Source organism: Telmatherina bonti (assembly GCF_933228915.1).
Source record: "Telmatherina bonti genome assembly, chromosome: 8".
Taxonomy (NCBI): Eukaryota; Metazoa; Chordata; class Actinopteri; order Atheriniformes; family Telmatherinidae; genus Telmatherina; species Telmatherina bonti.
Window position 1 is genome coordinate 28,406,824 of NC_136626.1, and position 15,929 is coordinate 28,422,752.

The window sequence follows — 15,929 nt, forward strand, 5'->3', positions numbered from 1 at the left end:
AGAAAATGTTTAAATATTCCATATGTTGCTGCCGGTAAAGGTCCAAGCTCTGTTACAACCAGGAAACAAGACACTGAAATTGTTTCACACTCAGACTCCGGTAATATCATCTGCTGTTACAGAGAAGTATTGATTTTAGTATCCCATCCACAGTCACAATCTGTGCTCTGCTGTTTACACTTGATCAAAAAAGAAAAATAAATGCATTCCTTGCATGAATAATGTAACTGCACACCATAAAACTGATTTTTAAACATGTAAACAAGGCCTACCGGTACCTTAAACCAGGTATATTTAAACATGACAAGGCAATGATGCATAAATCTTATGTGGAATCCAAAGCCGGACTGTCTCCCTTTAAATTCTCCAAGTAATCGCTGGTAATTGAGCAGTCCCAATCTTCCCATTTGAAATCCCAGATGCAGGAGTTCTCCTGCAGCTCTTTAACATTTAGATACAATTATAAATTTTTGCTCTTTTGTGGCCATAACACTATTTTGTCCTTTCAAGCCATTTCTCTGTGTATTCAGTGTGCTGAGGATTGTTATTCTGTTGAAATGTCCAAATTTCAAACAGATGGCCTCATTGTATTCAAATTCTCTTCGATGTGATGAAAAATTCAGGCAAATCTGTGACAAGCTCTCCAGTCCCCGAGGGAATCACCAAACCAGATCAGCATGCTTTGCAGACGATACCTGGTTGTGAAACCTTTGCCTGTATGTCCATTGGCTTACCTGCAGTTCCAGCTGCTGCTGCCCAGAGGTTCTAATTATTCCCCCTAACTTAACCCAGACTGTAAATATATATGCAATAACTGTCTTTTTTTTAAAATTTTTTTTATAGGTTTAAACTTTTAAAATGACAAATAAAGCCTTTCATCTTGATAAACCAATACTGTGTTCTCCGATCACATAAATGGCTCGTGAGCAGGCTTCTGCAGAGCTGAATGACATGCGGTGGAGGTGTGTTGTTGAAGGGATGAATCTCAAAGTTGCAGGATAGTAGCTCCGGAGGACTGGACTGGGGCATCTCTGCTTTAAACTTTTATGTAAAGTGTTTCTACTGCTAAACAGACCAAGAGTTAGAAGTACAAAAACTTTTGAGATTATAGTAAATGGATTAATATAAATTATGAGTTTGCCTAAAGTTGTGGCGTTAAAAAGTACTTTATCTTGTTCAACGTGAAGAAATACTGGTTAATGTTTTCCATGACAATGTTTTACCGGCCCACCGAGGTAACGTGTAGTGGTCACCTCTCTGCCTCCACTTAAGATTTTCTGCAACAGTCACGTCTGCCTCGGCCATCATGGGAAGGCACATAAGGACACACAGCCTTTCATTTCTAGGTGTTAATAATCTTCAGTATATTTTAACAACTATAAAATGAACTTTCTACTTTGAGAAAACGTAGCAATGAATTTCTAAACACTTGACAACTAGACTTGTTAAATAATTATACTTTTAGAATATCAAGTAACTTCTACACCAGCTGCCAGTTGTGAAATATAACTTTCTGAAATACTGAATAAAATTTTGTCATAATATGAGCTGAATATATTAAAACTAAAAATAGAGAAATTTAAGATATGGAGGGGGAAAAAAAGAATCAAGTCAAGCTGCTTTAGTCAAGAATTTTATTGTAAATTTTAGGTTTTTTTTTATATACTGAAAGTAAAACAATGACAACTGAAGCCAATATTGTTCAATAAATACATAATGAAGATATTTTTGGCATGATAACTGATGGTAGTACGCACCACACTGTCAAACGCATAATACTGCTTCACTAGACCAGAGTAGCCATCAGTAGGTCACTTACACAGCACCATCTAGAGGCGACCACAGAAATGTATTTCACAACCTGCCAACCTCTGCATGACAGCGTTTCATCAGAGTTCACACAACTTCACAAGCTTCATTAAGACAGAAACAACTGCCTCCTTCCTGCATTGCAGGGACCTTCACACAACTCATCTGACCAAGTGACATAAAGGCTTCTGAGATGTCTCTCATAGCAGGAGAGAAAAGCACGAGTGACTTCAGGAGTACTTATATAAAATGAAAGATAAAGAAAAAGAATGGGTTTAGTGATGAGGGAGTTGGCTGTGAGCAGAGCTGGGGAGGGGGGGGGTGGTGAGGAAAAAGTGCACAGGTGGTGTGATGTTGGGAGTGATTGCAGACAAGAGGACGAGTGTTTTCGGACTGAGTATCACAGGCTCTGGCAGCACTGCAGTTTGTTGCCTTTCTGGCCGTCAGTGGTTGGCGGGACACTTATGTCCACAACGTTGTTGCCCGGAGACTCATCATGTGCAGATCTGTCTGCTATCTGTTTCTGTGACACGATGCGGTAGATTTCTGCAAAGCAAATTTCAGAAAAAGAAACTGTGAGAGTCTTTTCATGTTTACACTCTAAATATTCCTACAAATTAAGATTCAGCAACTGCAGACAGGTAGGCACAAATCCCAAAACACAAGTGATGTGTTTGCAGTAGGTTTTTTAAAAATTAAGCATTTGATGGCAGCAACATATGGAGACACATTTCCCATTGTGGTAACTGTTGCAGTTTTACAGGGTTATTGTGTGTCAGTTTATGTTAAATTAGCTACATAATTGTCCTTTTTGTCATACATACAGAAGACCGAGCTGAACTGCAAGTAGATCTTGGACACGGTGTCTCAGAAGACACATTTTTGTTCCATTTTAGACGCAGCTGCAAACTTTGTCAAGTGAAACTGCTTTATGTGTTATTCCTGAGCCCAGGTGGGAATAATGATAATTTTTCAATTTTTATAATGATAACTTTTCAAATGTAGTTTCACCTAAAGGATCAGAAGTCAGATTCATTCAATAGTGGTTTCTGACCTTGGCCTTTATGCACTGACATTTCCTATGAGACCCTGAATCTTTTCAAAATATAATACACTGTAACTGTAAATTCTGTTGCAACTTCATTGTTCACCGTTTTATCTTTTTGTATTTAGAATTATTTGAGAAATGTTGACTCACAGTAGATTTAAAAAAAAAAACATTTGATAGATGTCGCTTTTATACCCAATCCTGACACCCTCACCTGCAGAGGTGTACGATCCAGGTGTCATAAAGTAAAAGTCCTGTCCAGCAGCTGTTCCCACCAGTCACTAAACCAGCTGAACATAATTCGCTCGGCTCCACTGCAAGGCAGATGAAGCTCTTAGTGAAAACACCTGTTCCAAAAGCACAAGGTAGATCCAAAAACATGGCAGGACTTTTGCTTTATGGCGCCTGGATGATATACCGCTGCTCACCTGTCACCACTTCATTGGCCAATTGTAGTATCTTCAAAAACACTGTCACACTTATATTCTCTAAATTATTTTGAACTTATTTTAACTCCTACATTCCATTGTTGTTGGCATTAAATTCTATTTTTTTTCTATTTTCTTAATAAAATTAAGCTGGTTATTAAAAACATCAAAAGCATTTTTCCTCAGCACTTGTGTCTGCTAAAATGGGTTTTTTTTAAAAAAATCACTGAATTACACATCTAGCCAGAAATTTACAAGATGTCACAACTAATTAGGTTAATTGGTAACAGGTCAGTCATTAGAATGGAGACAATGGAAAAACCCACAAAAGCTGAGCCTCTCAGAAGTGATGATGGGGGATGTGTTCAACGCTGTGTGAAAGACTTGAGTGGGTAATCTGAGGACAACCGTTATTAAACTAAAAATAAGCTGGAGATCTTATTCATCTGTGGAACATAATGTTAAAAGATTCAGGGCAGTGAGAGAAATGTCAGCCACACAAGGACAAGGCCAAAACCGGGAACTGATTGACCATTAGGCAGTAGGGAATTAAAATAAACCAGCATTTATCTGTATTTAAGGTCACTTCTGGAAAGCAGTCAGTAAATCAGTTCATCTTCGGTGGTGACTGATATGGTCCAAAGTTCATATGTGTATATTTATTGTTAACTATAAAGGCCAACATTTCTGTCTCAGTAGTTAGAAACAGATTTGAATTCTGCCAAATAATATCTTATATATTATATTAAAAACAACCAAGGGGTAAGCGTTAAACAGGTCAGAACAGTGTCCCTGGACCTCCTCTTCCCACCTGTTAAAATGTTCTTGAAAGCCTCCTCAACGTTTGTGGAGTCCAACGCTGACGTCTCAATGAATGACAGAGTGTTCTTTTCTGATGTGGGAATAGAAGTTGGACAGGTTTTTATATTTAAGGCTGACTCAATTATGTCTTTCCCAAAAAATAACCATTTGATTTACCTGCAAATGCCCGAGCCTCATCAGTGGGCACAGCCCTGAGGTGGCGGAGGTCGCTCTTGTTTCCAACCAGCATGATGACAATGTTGTTATCAGCGTGGTCCCGGAGCTCCTTCAGCCAGCGTTCGACATTCTCATATGTAAGGTGCTTGGCAATGTCATAAACTAGGAGAGCACCAACTGCACCCCGATAATACCTATCCACAGCATAAAACACATGAAAACACTGTGTAATCTATCATTATGAAAAAGATCCACCGTGAAAAAGAACACTCACGCTGAAGTAATTGCTCTGTAGCGCTCTTGTCCAGCTGTGTCCCATATCTGAGCCTTTATTGTCTTTCCATCCACTTGGATGCTGCGGGTGGCGAACTCTACCCCTATGGTACTCTTGCTCTCCAGGTTGAACTCATTTCGTGTGAAACGGGACAGCAGATTACTCTTCCCCACTCCTGAGTCTCCAATAAGTACAACTAGAATAAAAACAACAAAGTTACTTAAAAACATTATATAACTGACACACAAACAAAGAGCTGCTTTCAGGTTTCAGAGCAGTCTGGCAATTATCAGAATATGAATTCCTGCCTAATATACAGTGGAAAAACCAGCTGACGTAAATAACCGATTTTCTACAGCAACTACTGCCTCCATCAGTAACTGGCTGCAATGCAGTCATGGTCATTCTCAAAGTGAAAGTGCTGACTTGGGGATTTTTTTTTTTTTAGCTATGGAAAGAAATCCTTATCAGACTCTGCCCTGTTGGGAGTCAGGCAGGAAGAAGCTGCCAATAGCCTGCACTCTGGGATATCTGACTCAACAGTTTCTCAAGGCTTCTGTTCCTGTGTCATCCTGAAGAGTCATCAGTATCCTCCAATCAGTGTCTGACAGCCACACTCGTCCTGTGCTTCTTTATCTGCCATACAGCGATCCTCTTTTTACTACATGAATCCAGTCCAAATCCTGCAAGTATTTGTCCTCCTGGCATCCAAATTTCAGACAACATCTGAGGCATTAAAAACCACTGACACAGTGTCAGCATTCTTTGACTCATCCGTCAGATGATTAGTTGAGGGGGATGACAATAATAAATCTAATTAAGATGAATAAATAAGATTGAATCTTTTGATAGCCAACATGTATAGCAGTGCACTGAACGTGATCTGTTCTAGTATTTCCCATTAGAAGCATCATTTTGGCAGAAAACAAAACTTCCAGGTGTAAGCAGGATCATGTGATACTCACAATTAAGCGATCCAGTCTGGTCACATTGAGTTTTGTTTGGTAGAAAAATAAGCCTTTAGTCATCAAAGACAAAAGAGGTGTTTCGGAAAGTACCGGTTATCAGTAGTAATTAGATACCTGATAAAAACCACCAGAATACCAGAGTTTCCTCTTCTTTCCTGTCATAGGGTGCAAGTTTCCTCTCTGAGGCTCAACTATCCCACTAAGGGAACTTGTTTTCTGTTCATTTCAACTAACAGTCCGAGGAAAATACGCCACTGCTGCTATTCTTTGTTAAATATGTGTATAACCTATAGCGAAAACAGTTACACAACAATGTTTACTGCATTATTGTCAATGTAATCGCACCCTTTTCTGACTAGACACTAGCTTGTAAAGACTATACGCCCTAGTTTCTGATTAATCTGATAGCTAAACAAATAGCATGAATCGAAGTTTAACATGAATAAAAGCAAGAAGCCAAAACCTATATATCTGTAGATGAGATATTATTTAGACAATAGGGGTGTAAAGTCGTTCCCAACGCATCCGCTACAAAAACAATGTAGCTAGTTAGCGTTAGCTGCAGCCAGCAGCTGATGTTGACCATTGACGTTCATGCAGCTAGCATGCTAGCTTCAGTTTAGCCAGATTTGGTATTATCAAACTGTGTTATCCAAACACAGAATCAGCTCCACTTACCTTTGAACAAGAAATCGTATTCGTCGTCTCTGTTCCCCATTGTGTGATACAATCAGCTCTAGGAGAGCGGAGTGATGACAGAAAATACTTCCCTGCACTGACCAGGGTGGTGGTGCGCCAAGATGACAGGAGACAATGCGTACTTTGCGTAAAGCTGGGGGGGACTGCGCGGTCACGTGACCTCGAGCTACGCAGCTTCAGGTACAGAGCTGGAGACTGTAACTGTTACAGCTGCTTGGCTTTGTCTAGGACTGCGGTTCTCAACCTTTTTGCAACACAGTACCCCTTGTAAAATGTTTTTTTGTTGTTGTTTTTTTTTTGTTTTGTTTTGTTTTTTTTAAGCCAAGTACCCCCTAACCCCCGCAAAGTATTTTTGGCTTGGAAAAAACGTTGAAATAAAGCACTTTGTCATTTGTGTTTGTGTCATTAAACTTTTACCACATCTCTAATACGGTTTAACCGTTGTTTGCGTTGTCAAGGCGACAGTGACTGACGGATGGGATTTGACTTGTTACGTGTGGGGTCCACGTCAGCATCTGGGATTTTGGGAGGAATTAAATGGTTTAAATCTAAATGTAAATTCAGTTTATGAATTTACACATACATTTACTGAAATATATTAAATATTTATACAATATTGTATTAATATTTTTTATTTATGGATGTTTTAAAGGAAACATTAAAAGATATATGTTTTCAAAACGTTACTGTACCCCCTGGAATGGCTTGAAGTACCCCCAGGGGTACCCATACCCCATTCGAGAAACAGTGGTCTAGAAAACTAATATGGACTTCTCATAGTCACACACACACACACATATATATATATATATATATATATATATATATATATATATATATATATATATATATATATATATATATATATATATATATATATATATATATATATATATATATATATATATATATATATATATATATATATATATATATATAAATAAAATACATGTTCAAATTCTTACTATTATTAACTATTGTGAAGAATTACAAGTATATTTACTCAGGTACTGGACTTTAGTACAATTCCAGTTACCTAAAAGTTGGGAGTTGTGTGAAATGTACATACAAATAGAATGTAACTATGTGCAAAAATCACCAACCGATATCTATATTGAAAATAAGAAATGCAAACTTCCTGTATTTTTTAGTTTGGGCTTAAAACCTCCCTTAAATAAAGTTTACAGTTAGGGCTGGCCTTAAAGACCCCCTTGGCCATTCTTTTAGTGAAGCTGATACAGGCTTAGGGTGTTGCACACCTTTCTGCACTTTTCTCTTTTTATTTTTTAATATATTTATTGAATTTTTTCATAGCAAACAGGCAGGTGATAGCAATTGACATGGAAATGACATTTGATAGCTTAGTCTCTGGAGTAAGCAAATATAATTTAAAACAAAAACCTAACTTCTCTCTTTATTTTTTTATTTTTTTTATTTCTATCTTTAAATAATGTGTTTGTCAGTAGCTAGGGCAGGGTCATCTGAAGGATAGCACAGAGACTTATAATAGCTGCACAAGAGCCATTGAAACCAGGGTCTACCACATTAGACAGGACCCGGTTCAGTCTGTTCAAAGAGGCCTCAGAGACAGTCCACTATATAGTAGTGTATAAGATGCAGGCAAGTATGGCATTCATAGACCACAATAACCAGGGAAATGGAATAGCAGGTACATCTGTACCAGGCTGGAAGCAAGAGGGTTAGGGTCAAAATGGGAGGTACCACCAAAGGTGGTGGAGAACAGCAACATCAAGAACAAACCAAAGGCTGAAAGAGGAAGTTCAAAGTATGTGTAGAGGAGAGGAGTCTACTCATTTGTTCAATAAAGACAAAGTCTTCCACAAACACATATCTACAGTAACAATAGGAAAAGTGACTAAAGGTACAAGGTGGTCACCTGACGGTTTATCTGGAAATATCTGAAACTCTATGATTCACACTTTTTATCTGTTTATCTAGTTTATTGCTGTTTAGCCACAACAATGGTTCAGACTAAAACCACATAACCACTGCCTTTTATGAGTAGATAGCCTAACAGGGTAAAAGTGAGTCACAGTCTTTTGACTGCTGTAAGGTTTCAGTGTACAGTCTATAAGTCTGGACCAGCTTAAAAAAAACACACACACACACACATCACACATCAACAATAGGAAAAGAAAACAAAGTAAAAATAATTTTAAAAAAACAAACAGTCAATCTCTGTATCAGAAATGTTTGTTGGGCCTGTTCTTTGTTGCAGGTTTGGAAATGCCAAATAGTTTCCAGTCTTGGGGAAAACCACACCTACGTCAGATTCAGTCTCACCTGCAGATAACTTTAAAACCCCGCCCTTTCTATGGACCGGCCAATCAGCAGCCAGGAGACCGCCTCTGGAGGATAAAATGTACAAACAGGTTGATTAACCACTTTTATATGGGGCTGTAACTAAGGCAGACAAACCCTGCTTATTCACTTGAACCAAGTAAACAGCTTTAGTTAAGGCTGAAAAGAAGCTCCAGCTTAACATCTGCAGGCCTCGGGATGGCTCAGCAAGCAAGGCGAAGGCGAAGGAAGAACCAGCTGCCAGATTGTTACTATGATGGTTACCTGGAGAAGAGGTCATTTAAAGATAAGGTAGATCATCAGACATGAACAGAAAATCAACGTCTCCTGACTTGTTTAACAGACATTTGAGTAAAACAAGTTACAAGAATGATTGGTGTGTCAACACATTTTATAAATGAGGACTAAAAGATTATATCTGCTTAGGCATTAGCTATTTAAATGTGGTTTAAATTTATAGCTATATATGTAAAATTAATTCATAGTATGTTACACACTTAACTCCAAATGAGGATAATTTTTTAGCATTTCATATTCAGATTGCTAATAATGTCCAAATCTTGAATATGTTTTCTTCATAAATTAGTAGATTAAACAAAATCTTACAAGTTTTCTTGACAGATGATCAAAACTGCGGCAACTTGAGTTATTTATGAGAAATAAACAAACTTGCAAAAGATTTCAAGGATGCTCTTTAGTCCCATCAAAGTTCAGAAGTTTGTTATAAATCAGTCACTACAGTCACTATTCAATAGAATCATACTTTAAATGTGTTTATTTACTTGTATTCAACTGTGGATAATATTTAAAAAATGTACTAGCTATTATGCTTCATTTTTATGTTCCTCTACCTCAAACATTTCACGATAACTTCCATGCAGTTAAGTTTGTTTAAACAGTTCTCAGTAAGCACAGCATCCCGTTTTTAATTATTTGCACATGGACTTTAGCAGGTTTGCCAGCATTACTTCTCTCTTTTCTGTCTCTTCAACTAGTCAGGCGGCTTTTCTGCTCTTTGTGATGTAAAAAGCAGAGTAAACATGAAAACAAACCTCTTGCAGAGACTCAAACTAGCACAACAGGCTTTGCAAAAAATCCACTTTGTTCTGTTAGTAAAATACTCTACTTTCTACTATGCTAGCACATTGAAGAAGAGATTTTTCTTTCTTTTTTAACCAGCTGCATCTATATGACTAAACTGTGAACAGAGCTCAATGCTTAGTTTGTCATAAAAACTGTTCAGGTACAAGTTTCCTGCACCTTGAAGAGAACCAGACAATAGTGATTACAATCTTGAATAACATTGTCTTCTCAAATCGTTGCTCTTCAAGTCCAAACAGTTCTGGCCACTGATACCAAGCAATAGTTATTAATGCCAAACATCTGGTTTCTGGTAGTCAACTGACTCATCGAGTCTGAACCAGGAATGTCATCAGCTCAGATCAGAAGTCTTATTTATTTCCTTCTTGTGACGTTCATTAAATGATTTCATGATAAGTATTTCTTTCTGTTTTCGCAGTTTACTGTGACATATTTTATACTTCATCATGTGTGTTTGTGTGTTCTGAGCAGACATCTCAGAAACTGTGGACCTGCCTGTGTGGAAACACACTTTTCTTCTTCAATGACATGAGAGACAGCGACGTGAGTCCTCTCAGAAGCACGGTTTCATACAATATATCGATCCGAATGAATGTTTTCCACTTATTATTTATGTGTGTGTCCCATCAGTATGTTGACAAACTGGAGCTCAGTGAATTTATCTCAGTATCAGACGACAGCAGCCCAGACCGTAAGTTAGATGCAGCCAGATTCAACCTTCAGATGAAGGATGGAATCACCAAATTTACTGTGAGTGATTTAGGGGAATACATCTTTTCTTTTTTAGTTATTTTACAACATTGTTTGTTCACATTTTTTCTCTCCTTTTGCCTCTGCAGGCCCCAAATGCAGAAGCTCGTGAGCTGTGGAAGGGCCACATCCAGTCTGTGGCTGAGGTAGTTTATCTCACTTCATGGAAGGAGCTGTTTTATTGTATTGTTTTTAAAGTTTCTAATTTTAATCGTAGTTTAGTTTTAGGATCATTTTCACAGCATAAAAACTGTATCTCCCTTGCAGCTGTCGGTACCGACCACCCTCAACCTGCTGCCTGGTCAGATCCACATGCTAAGAGAGGTAGTTCAAAGAGAGAGAGACAGGGTGAACATGCTTGCTCCAAACACAGTCACTGACAGCAGTCCATACATCAGCCTCCAAGCTGACATGCCTGCGTAAGTATGATTATATATATATATTACACATAGAGCTGATATATCTTTCGTATATTGTCAAACTCCATCTTTGATGAATGGTTCAAGTGTGTCCCTTTTTGTCCCCTTTGTTTGTTTTGATGCAGTTGTTACCACCAAGTGTCCCGTATGGAGGCAGAGCTGCTGCTGGAGAGAGAACCCAAGAAAGGAAACCTCCTACTGAGACCCGGGAGAGACAAGATCTCCTTTGCCATCACCACCAGACAGGACCTTGATGGGTATACACGCACATATATTAAAGCATAAAATGCACACTATGCTACAGACTAGATCACAAACATGTTTGAGTGCTAAACACATCTTTGTTGTCTTGAAATGATTGCTGCAGAGCTGCATTACATGCTTAAAAGCAATGGACACAGTAGAGCACGTGTGTGTACAAGAGTTTTATCTTTCCATCCTGAGTGCTCATTAACACTCAGATCTCGTCTCCTCTGACCACGTATTTCTGTTACGACACATGTCCATTCAGAAAGCTTGTTTTTGTTTGTCAGTCTTGACATGGGCGATGCCTCTTCACTCAGATGACTTGTCTCTTTCAGAGTTGTCTTCAGACACTACCGCGTGTCCCGAAAGCATGAGGGAGGCTTCATTATTGATGTGGAAAATCCTGTGAGTACTGATATACATACTCAATGTATCACAGATAAATCAACATGTGCACAGTACAGAAAAAAAGCATTAAATTTATGGAATCTTTTATTTCTGGATGTCATAAAAAGGTAGGAGTGTAAACAGACATGGACGTTTTATTGCTTGATAAAATGTGCTGAGTTGAGCTTAAGCTTTGTGCAACTTAGCAGTCATAATAAAAAAAGTTGGTTGCAATCGATAACTGGAGTTTTTTATGGCTTTTTATGAGATGCGAGCAATGTCTTATGACCTCCTGGCAAAGGAGATGCTGGTTACCAGGAAAAAAGAAACGCAGAAGTAGCAATAAAAATGTCTTATGACTTTGTATGTCACCTGTGTAGCTATGTGTGTGTGTGTGTGTTTGAAATGGCAAAGAGCTCATATATCTCCTCACCTGCCACTGTGGTATGCACTGGAAATAAAACTAAATTTCTTACTAACATTTTAAAACTTTCGTCATGGTTACTGTGGAAAAGTTGAGTCTTATCTCTAAGCAGGGCGAGAAGTTTCAGAGTCAAGACACGCCCTTTTTAATTCACTGCCTGCATTTGATTCTTCTGTATTGATGAGGTGTTTTCCGCAGGTTCACTGTGCCACACTGCATGATGTGATCACCTACTTGGTAGAAAAAACAGATGGATATCTTACCCCTCTCATCATGGAGGGTCCATACGACAAGACCATCTGTATGTACAACAACCGTTTTCCTTTCACTCTGCTCATTCTTGTACGATTATTAATCTTTATAGCGACATATGCACATGACTGACGGAAGACTCCACTTCAACAGCTTTTATTTCATCTGATACTGAAAGTGGAGAGATCACTACGCAGGCTTTACCAAACCCTGGCCCACCAAGTTTGCCTCCAAAACCAGGTACTGTGACCTGGGAAAAGACAACACACCCAGTTAATCACCTTTTCTGCTGCTTGGCTGTATCTATTTGTTTTAACATCATTACCATGGAAATTCCTTCTCTCCAATGTTATGGCACAGTCTTTGAGTAATTTCATGACCCAGAAAGAGAAAGTTCTTAGTATGTTAGACTTTTTGAGCATGAATGCAGAATGTGAAGCATAGATAACAAATGGAGGGAATGGGGTTAAAAATGTACCTAAAATGTTAAATCAAAATAACTGAAGTGCATTTGCAAAAGCACACATTCGACTCAGCTTAGCTTTATCAATACATTTTCCTTCTGACGACATGAAAGCTTTGTGAGTCACACACACGCACACACTTATCTGCTCATGCCACGCTAATTTTAGAGCTTTTGTGAAGCAGCTTTCCACAGAGTTTGTTGTGATTTGGACTTTGGCACAAAGAATATATGTCAGCATGTTAAACCCAAGCATGTTCATGCTGGCGTCATAGACGATGTAATAAATACACACACACATATATGCTTTTTTGTCATCTATATACACTTTTTTTTTACATTGTTATAGTAATCAATTTATTGATTTTAAAATGAATTTTATGAATAATTTTATTATTTCTAATTATAAGAGCATTTTGCTCTTGTGTTCATGACATGATGGTTTTAGATAGAGTAAGTCCTCCTCTGCAGAATGTCAAAGGATTTGTAGTTTTAGTTTTAGTCTGGATCTTAGTCTACAACGCATCACCTTTCAAGGGTAAATAAGAAACTTTACTTATGGGACTCTGTGATATCAAAACCTGGACAAAACCATCATCTGCCATGTTCTCTACAGAGCGATGTAGCTGAGAGATTACCTTTTATCAGACCAGTAATATTACGAATAATAATACTAAATACTCATTATATGTTTTGTTTTTCAGTTCCTCGAAAAAGTACGATCCCTGAATCAGAGGAAGCTGCAGACTCAGAGGGAAATTCTTCTTTGAAAAAAGAGGGTGAGTAAAACTTTACCACCACTTGTCTACCTGTCATTACTCCCGCAGTCTCACAGGCATAAACAGGACCGTCTTCATTTTTTTCCCCACAGCTGCCACAAACTATTGTCTGTGTTCAAACAGTGAAAAACAGCTTATTCAACTTCTGCTCTGCTGCCACTGAAGTCCCTACGTCTTATATTCACTAGTTGCAGAGCTTAAATTATAACAAGGATGTTTATGTGTTTTATAGAACCACGACAGAAAGGAACAAAGCGAGTATTGATGCCTCCAATTCCTGCAGTTTGCAAAATATTTTCTGCAAAATCGTCCTCCCCCACACCTTTAGAGCCCAAGATAACAGCCAATACTGACAGTGAAAAACAGAGTAAGTTCACATTTAAGCATTTACTCTCCATTTGCAATCTCAACATTTCCTTCTCGTTTGTTGTTTGACCATCTTGCCACATAATTAATGCTCTTCTTCTCGTATTTTCTAGTTCCTCGTTCAGCAATATCAGAGCTCAAACTTAAGCTACAACAGAAGGCAAAGTGGAAGGAGTGACCTCTCCTCTGAAGGCCTTCAGTGGAAACCTGACAGAAGAACGGAGCTACCTCGCACGAGGAGTCGTTTCCCTCCTCCGCATCATGGCTCTGCTCCTCTTCCTCGTCGATTAGCTGTCTGCAGTGAAGCCTCTCTGAAGATTAACATCTTATTGATTTGCCTCTCTGGGACATTCATCAGTAAATTAACTGACTGTGAAGACAGCTGTACCCATCACATTATCTGCACATTAATCTTGTATGTTTTGCACATTTGCCATCCATTGGTACGTCCTCCTGAGATTGTATCACGTTATGTATCAGTATTCTTTCATTTCTAGAATCAGCTGTTTAACATACCTGTATTTTACATAGCTTACAGAGTTATATTTGTACTGCCTTATAGGCTAATGTGATCATCCATATACTATATCATGTATTACTTCCTCCTTGATGTGAACATTTAGGATTTGTATTTGGACTTCAAAGGAAAGTGTTGCCATACTTATGACTGGAAGTGTACATACTTTTTAAGTGAAGTAGAATTCTTGCCTCCGTCACATCCAATCAGAAGGGATGAAAGAATTCCTATTATGTGCTATGAAGAAGTTTGAGAAGAGGAAATGAATGAGTTTCAGGAAGTTCTCTACCTTTTATCCCCCTTTTCCCCCCTTAATGCTTAACATCATATCATCTTTGTTTTGTTCTGTTTAGAAACACACACCAAGAAGAAAGTGCTCTCACTCATTTATTACCTCAATGACTGATTCATTATAGTGGAAAACTTAAACTATTTACAATAAATTGTGACATTTTTGTCTGCATGTGAAATAAAGTGAACAAAACCTCTCAGCTGGATGCTTCTTTAAAGCATTGCAGATTAAAGTTAATCAGGAGATGCATACAGAGGAAAATATGTGACGTGTAGAACATGTAACATGGATGCTACTCAAAAGGCTGGGCGGCACACAAATACGGACTTCAGTATATATGTTTTAAGTGTTTTATCACTTCACTTTCTGACCCAGGTGAGCTGCAAAAATTTCATACTCAAATTTGTTTACCCGCGACTACTAGCTATCTAATTCGTATATAGTTGGACTGCAGGCAGTTGACTACTTATAGCAAGGTCTTGTTGCTACAAATAAAGTGTCACCGGATGTAGACATAGAAGCATTAGGGAGCAGTCTGGTAAACAGAGCAATCGGTACAAGTATTCCCAAAATTTTGAATGATCTACAACTTCAAATTAAAGTTAAAATGAAGGAAACTCCCTCAAAGGATTCGTCTGACTCCACTACTGTAAACACTGCCTCTATAACTGGAAACTATCCAAAGCACAGCAGGAAGCTGTAGGACCAAGTTTCCTGCATGCAAAGTGCTTGTCTTGCCAACAAAGAGAAATCCAGTAACACTGATAGGTTTGCATGCCGTGGCAAAGAAATCCAATACCTTTTTTAAATAATCTATGAGCTGCTGGTACAGCAGCGTTGCCTCCTGATCAGTGGTTGATTGATGAGTAAAGGCTAATCATGGCGAACCTTTGTTATTAGTGACACAATTTATGGATTTAAAGTGAGAGGAGGGACTAATTTCCAGCAATCAAGCTTAATTGTGTAGTTGCAGATCACTTGATTTGGCCTACGAGTTGGGAAATGAGAAGGAAGGCACAGGGATAGGACAAGACAGAGCAGGACCCTGATCCTGCAGCTGGATCCACGACCGCACAGCTGAAAGGTTTTAGTGATGGAGAAGAAGCAGCGGCCAGCGCTAAATCAATGCTCTAGCAGCAGCGCTGAATGAATGCGCAGCGAGAAGAAAACTATTAAGACCCCAAGCAGTTACACAGCCAGAGTCGTACATCCAGAGAATTTTGTCACAGAGATCGATGACCCACTCATTCGCAAAATCAACTTTTGCTGTCATGCAACATAGAAGCAAACTCCAGTGACGTAACTCTTCTGTGATATGGCTTCGACCGCAGTCGATGCAGAGGATATGATCTGCGGCGATGACTGAGGCCAGGTGGAGCTGGGAGATGTCCAGCTGGGCGGGGTGGA

At 38.6% G+C, this 15,929-nt stretch overlaps 2 protein-coding genes across 2 annotated transcripts; one reads left to right on the forward strand and one right to left on the reverse strand.

Annotated features, from left to right (window-relative positions):
• Nucleotides 1-1,630: 1,630 nt before the first annotated feature.
• On the reverse strand, nucleotides 1,631-6,323 carry LOC306759134 (ras-related protein Rab-11B). Its single transcript, XM_079244655.1, has 5 exons — nucleotides 6,184-6,323; nucleotides 4,538-4,733; nucleotides 4,264-4,457; nucleotides 4,097-4,177; nucleotides 1,631-2,355 (listed from the first exon to the last, which is right to left on the reverse strand). The coding sequence occupies exons 1-5, from the start codon at nucleotides 6,221-6,223 to the stop codon at nucleotides 2,210-2,212; spliced, it is 657 nt and encodes a 218-aa protein (XP_079100781.1). The 5' UTR covers nucleotides 6,224-6,323; the 3' UTR covers nucleotides 1,631-2,209.
• A 2,401-nt stretch (nucleotides 6,324-8,724) lies between these two features.
• LOC306759932 (signal-transducing adaptor protein 2-like) lies at nucleotides 8,725-15,888 on the forward strand (the record flags this gene model as incomplete). The annotated part of the gene is made up of 10 exons (XM_079245681.1): nucleotides 8,725-8,817; nucleotides 10,099-10,170; nucleotides 10,258-10,377; nucleotides 10,467-10,523; nucleotides 10,645-10,796; nucleotides 10,922-11,053; nucleotides 11,378-11,447; nucleotides 12,052-12,154; nucleotides 13,273-13,347; nucleotides 15,854-15,888. 10 exons carry the CDS (start codon nucleotides 8,725-8,727, stop codon nucleotides 15,886-15,888), a joined length of 909 nt encoding a protein of 302 aa, XP_079101807.1.
• Between the last annotated feature and the right edge of the window lie 41 nt (nucleotides 15,889-15,929).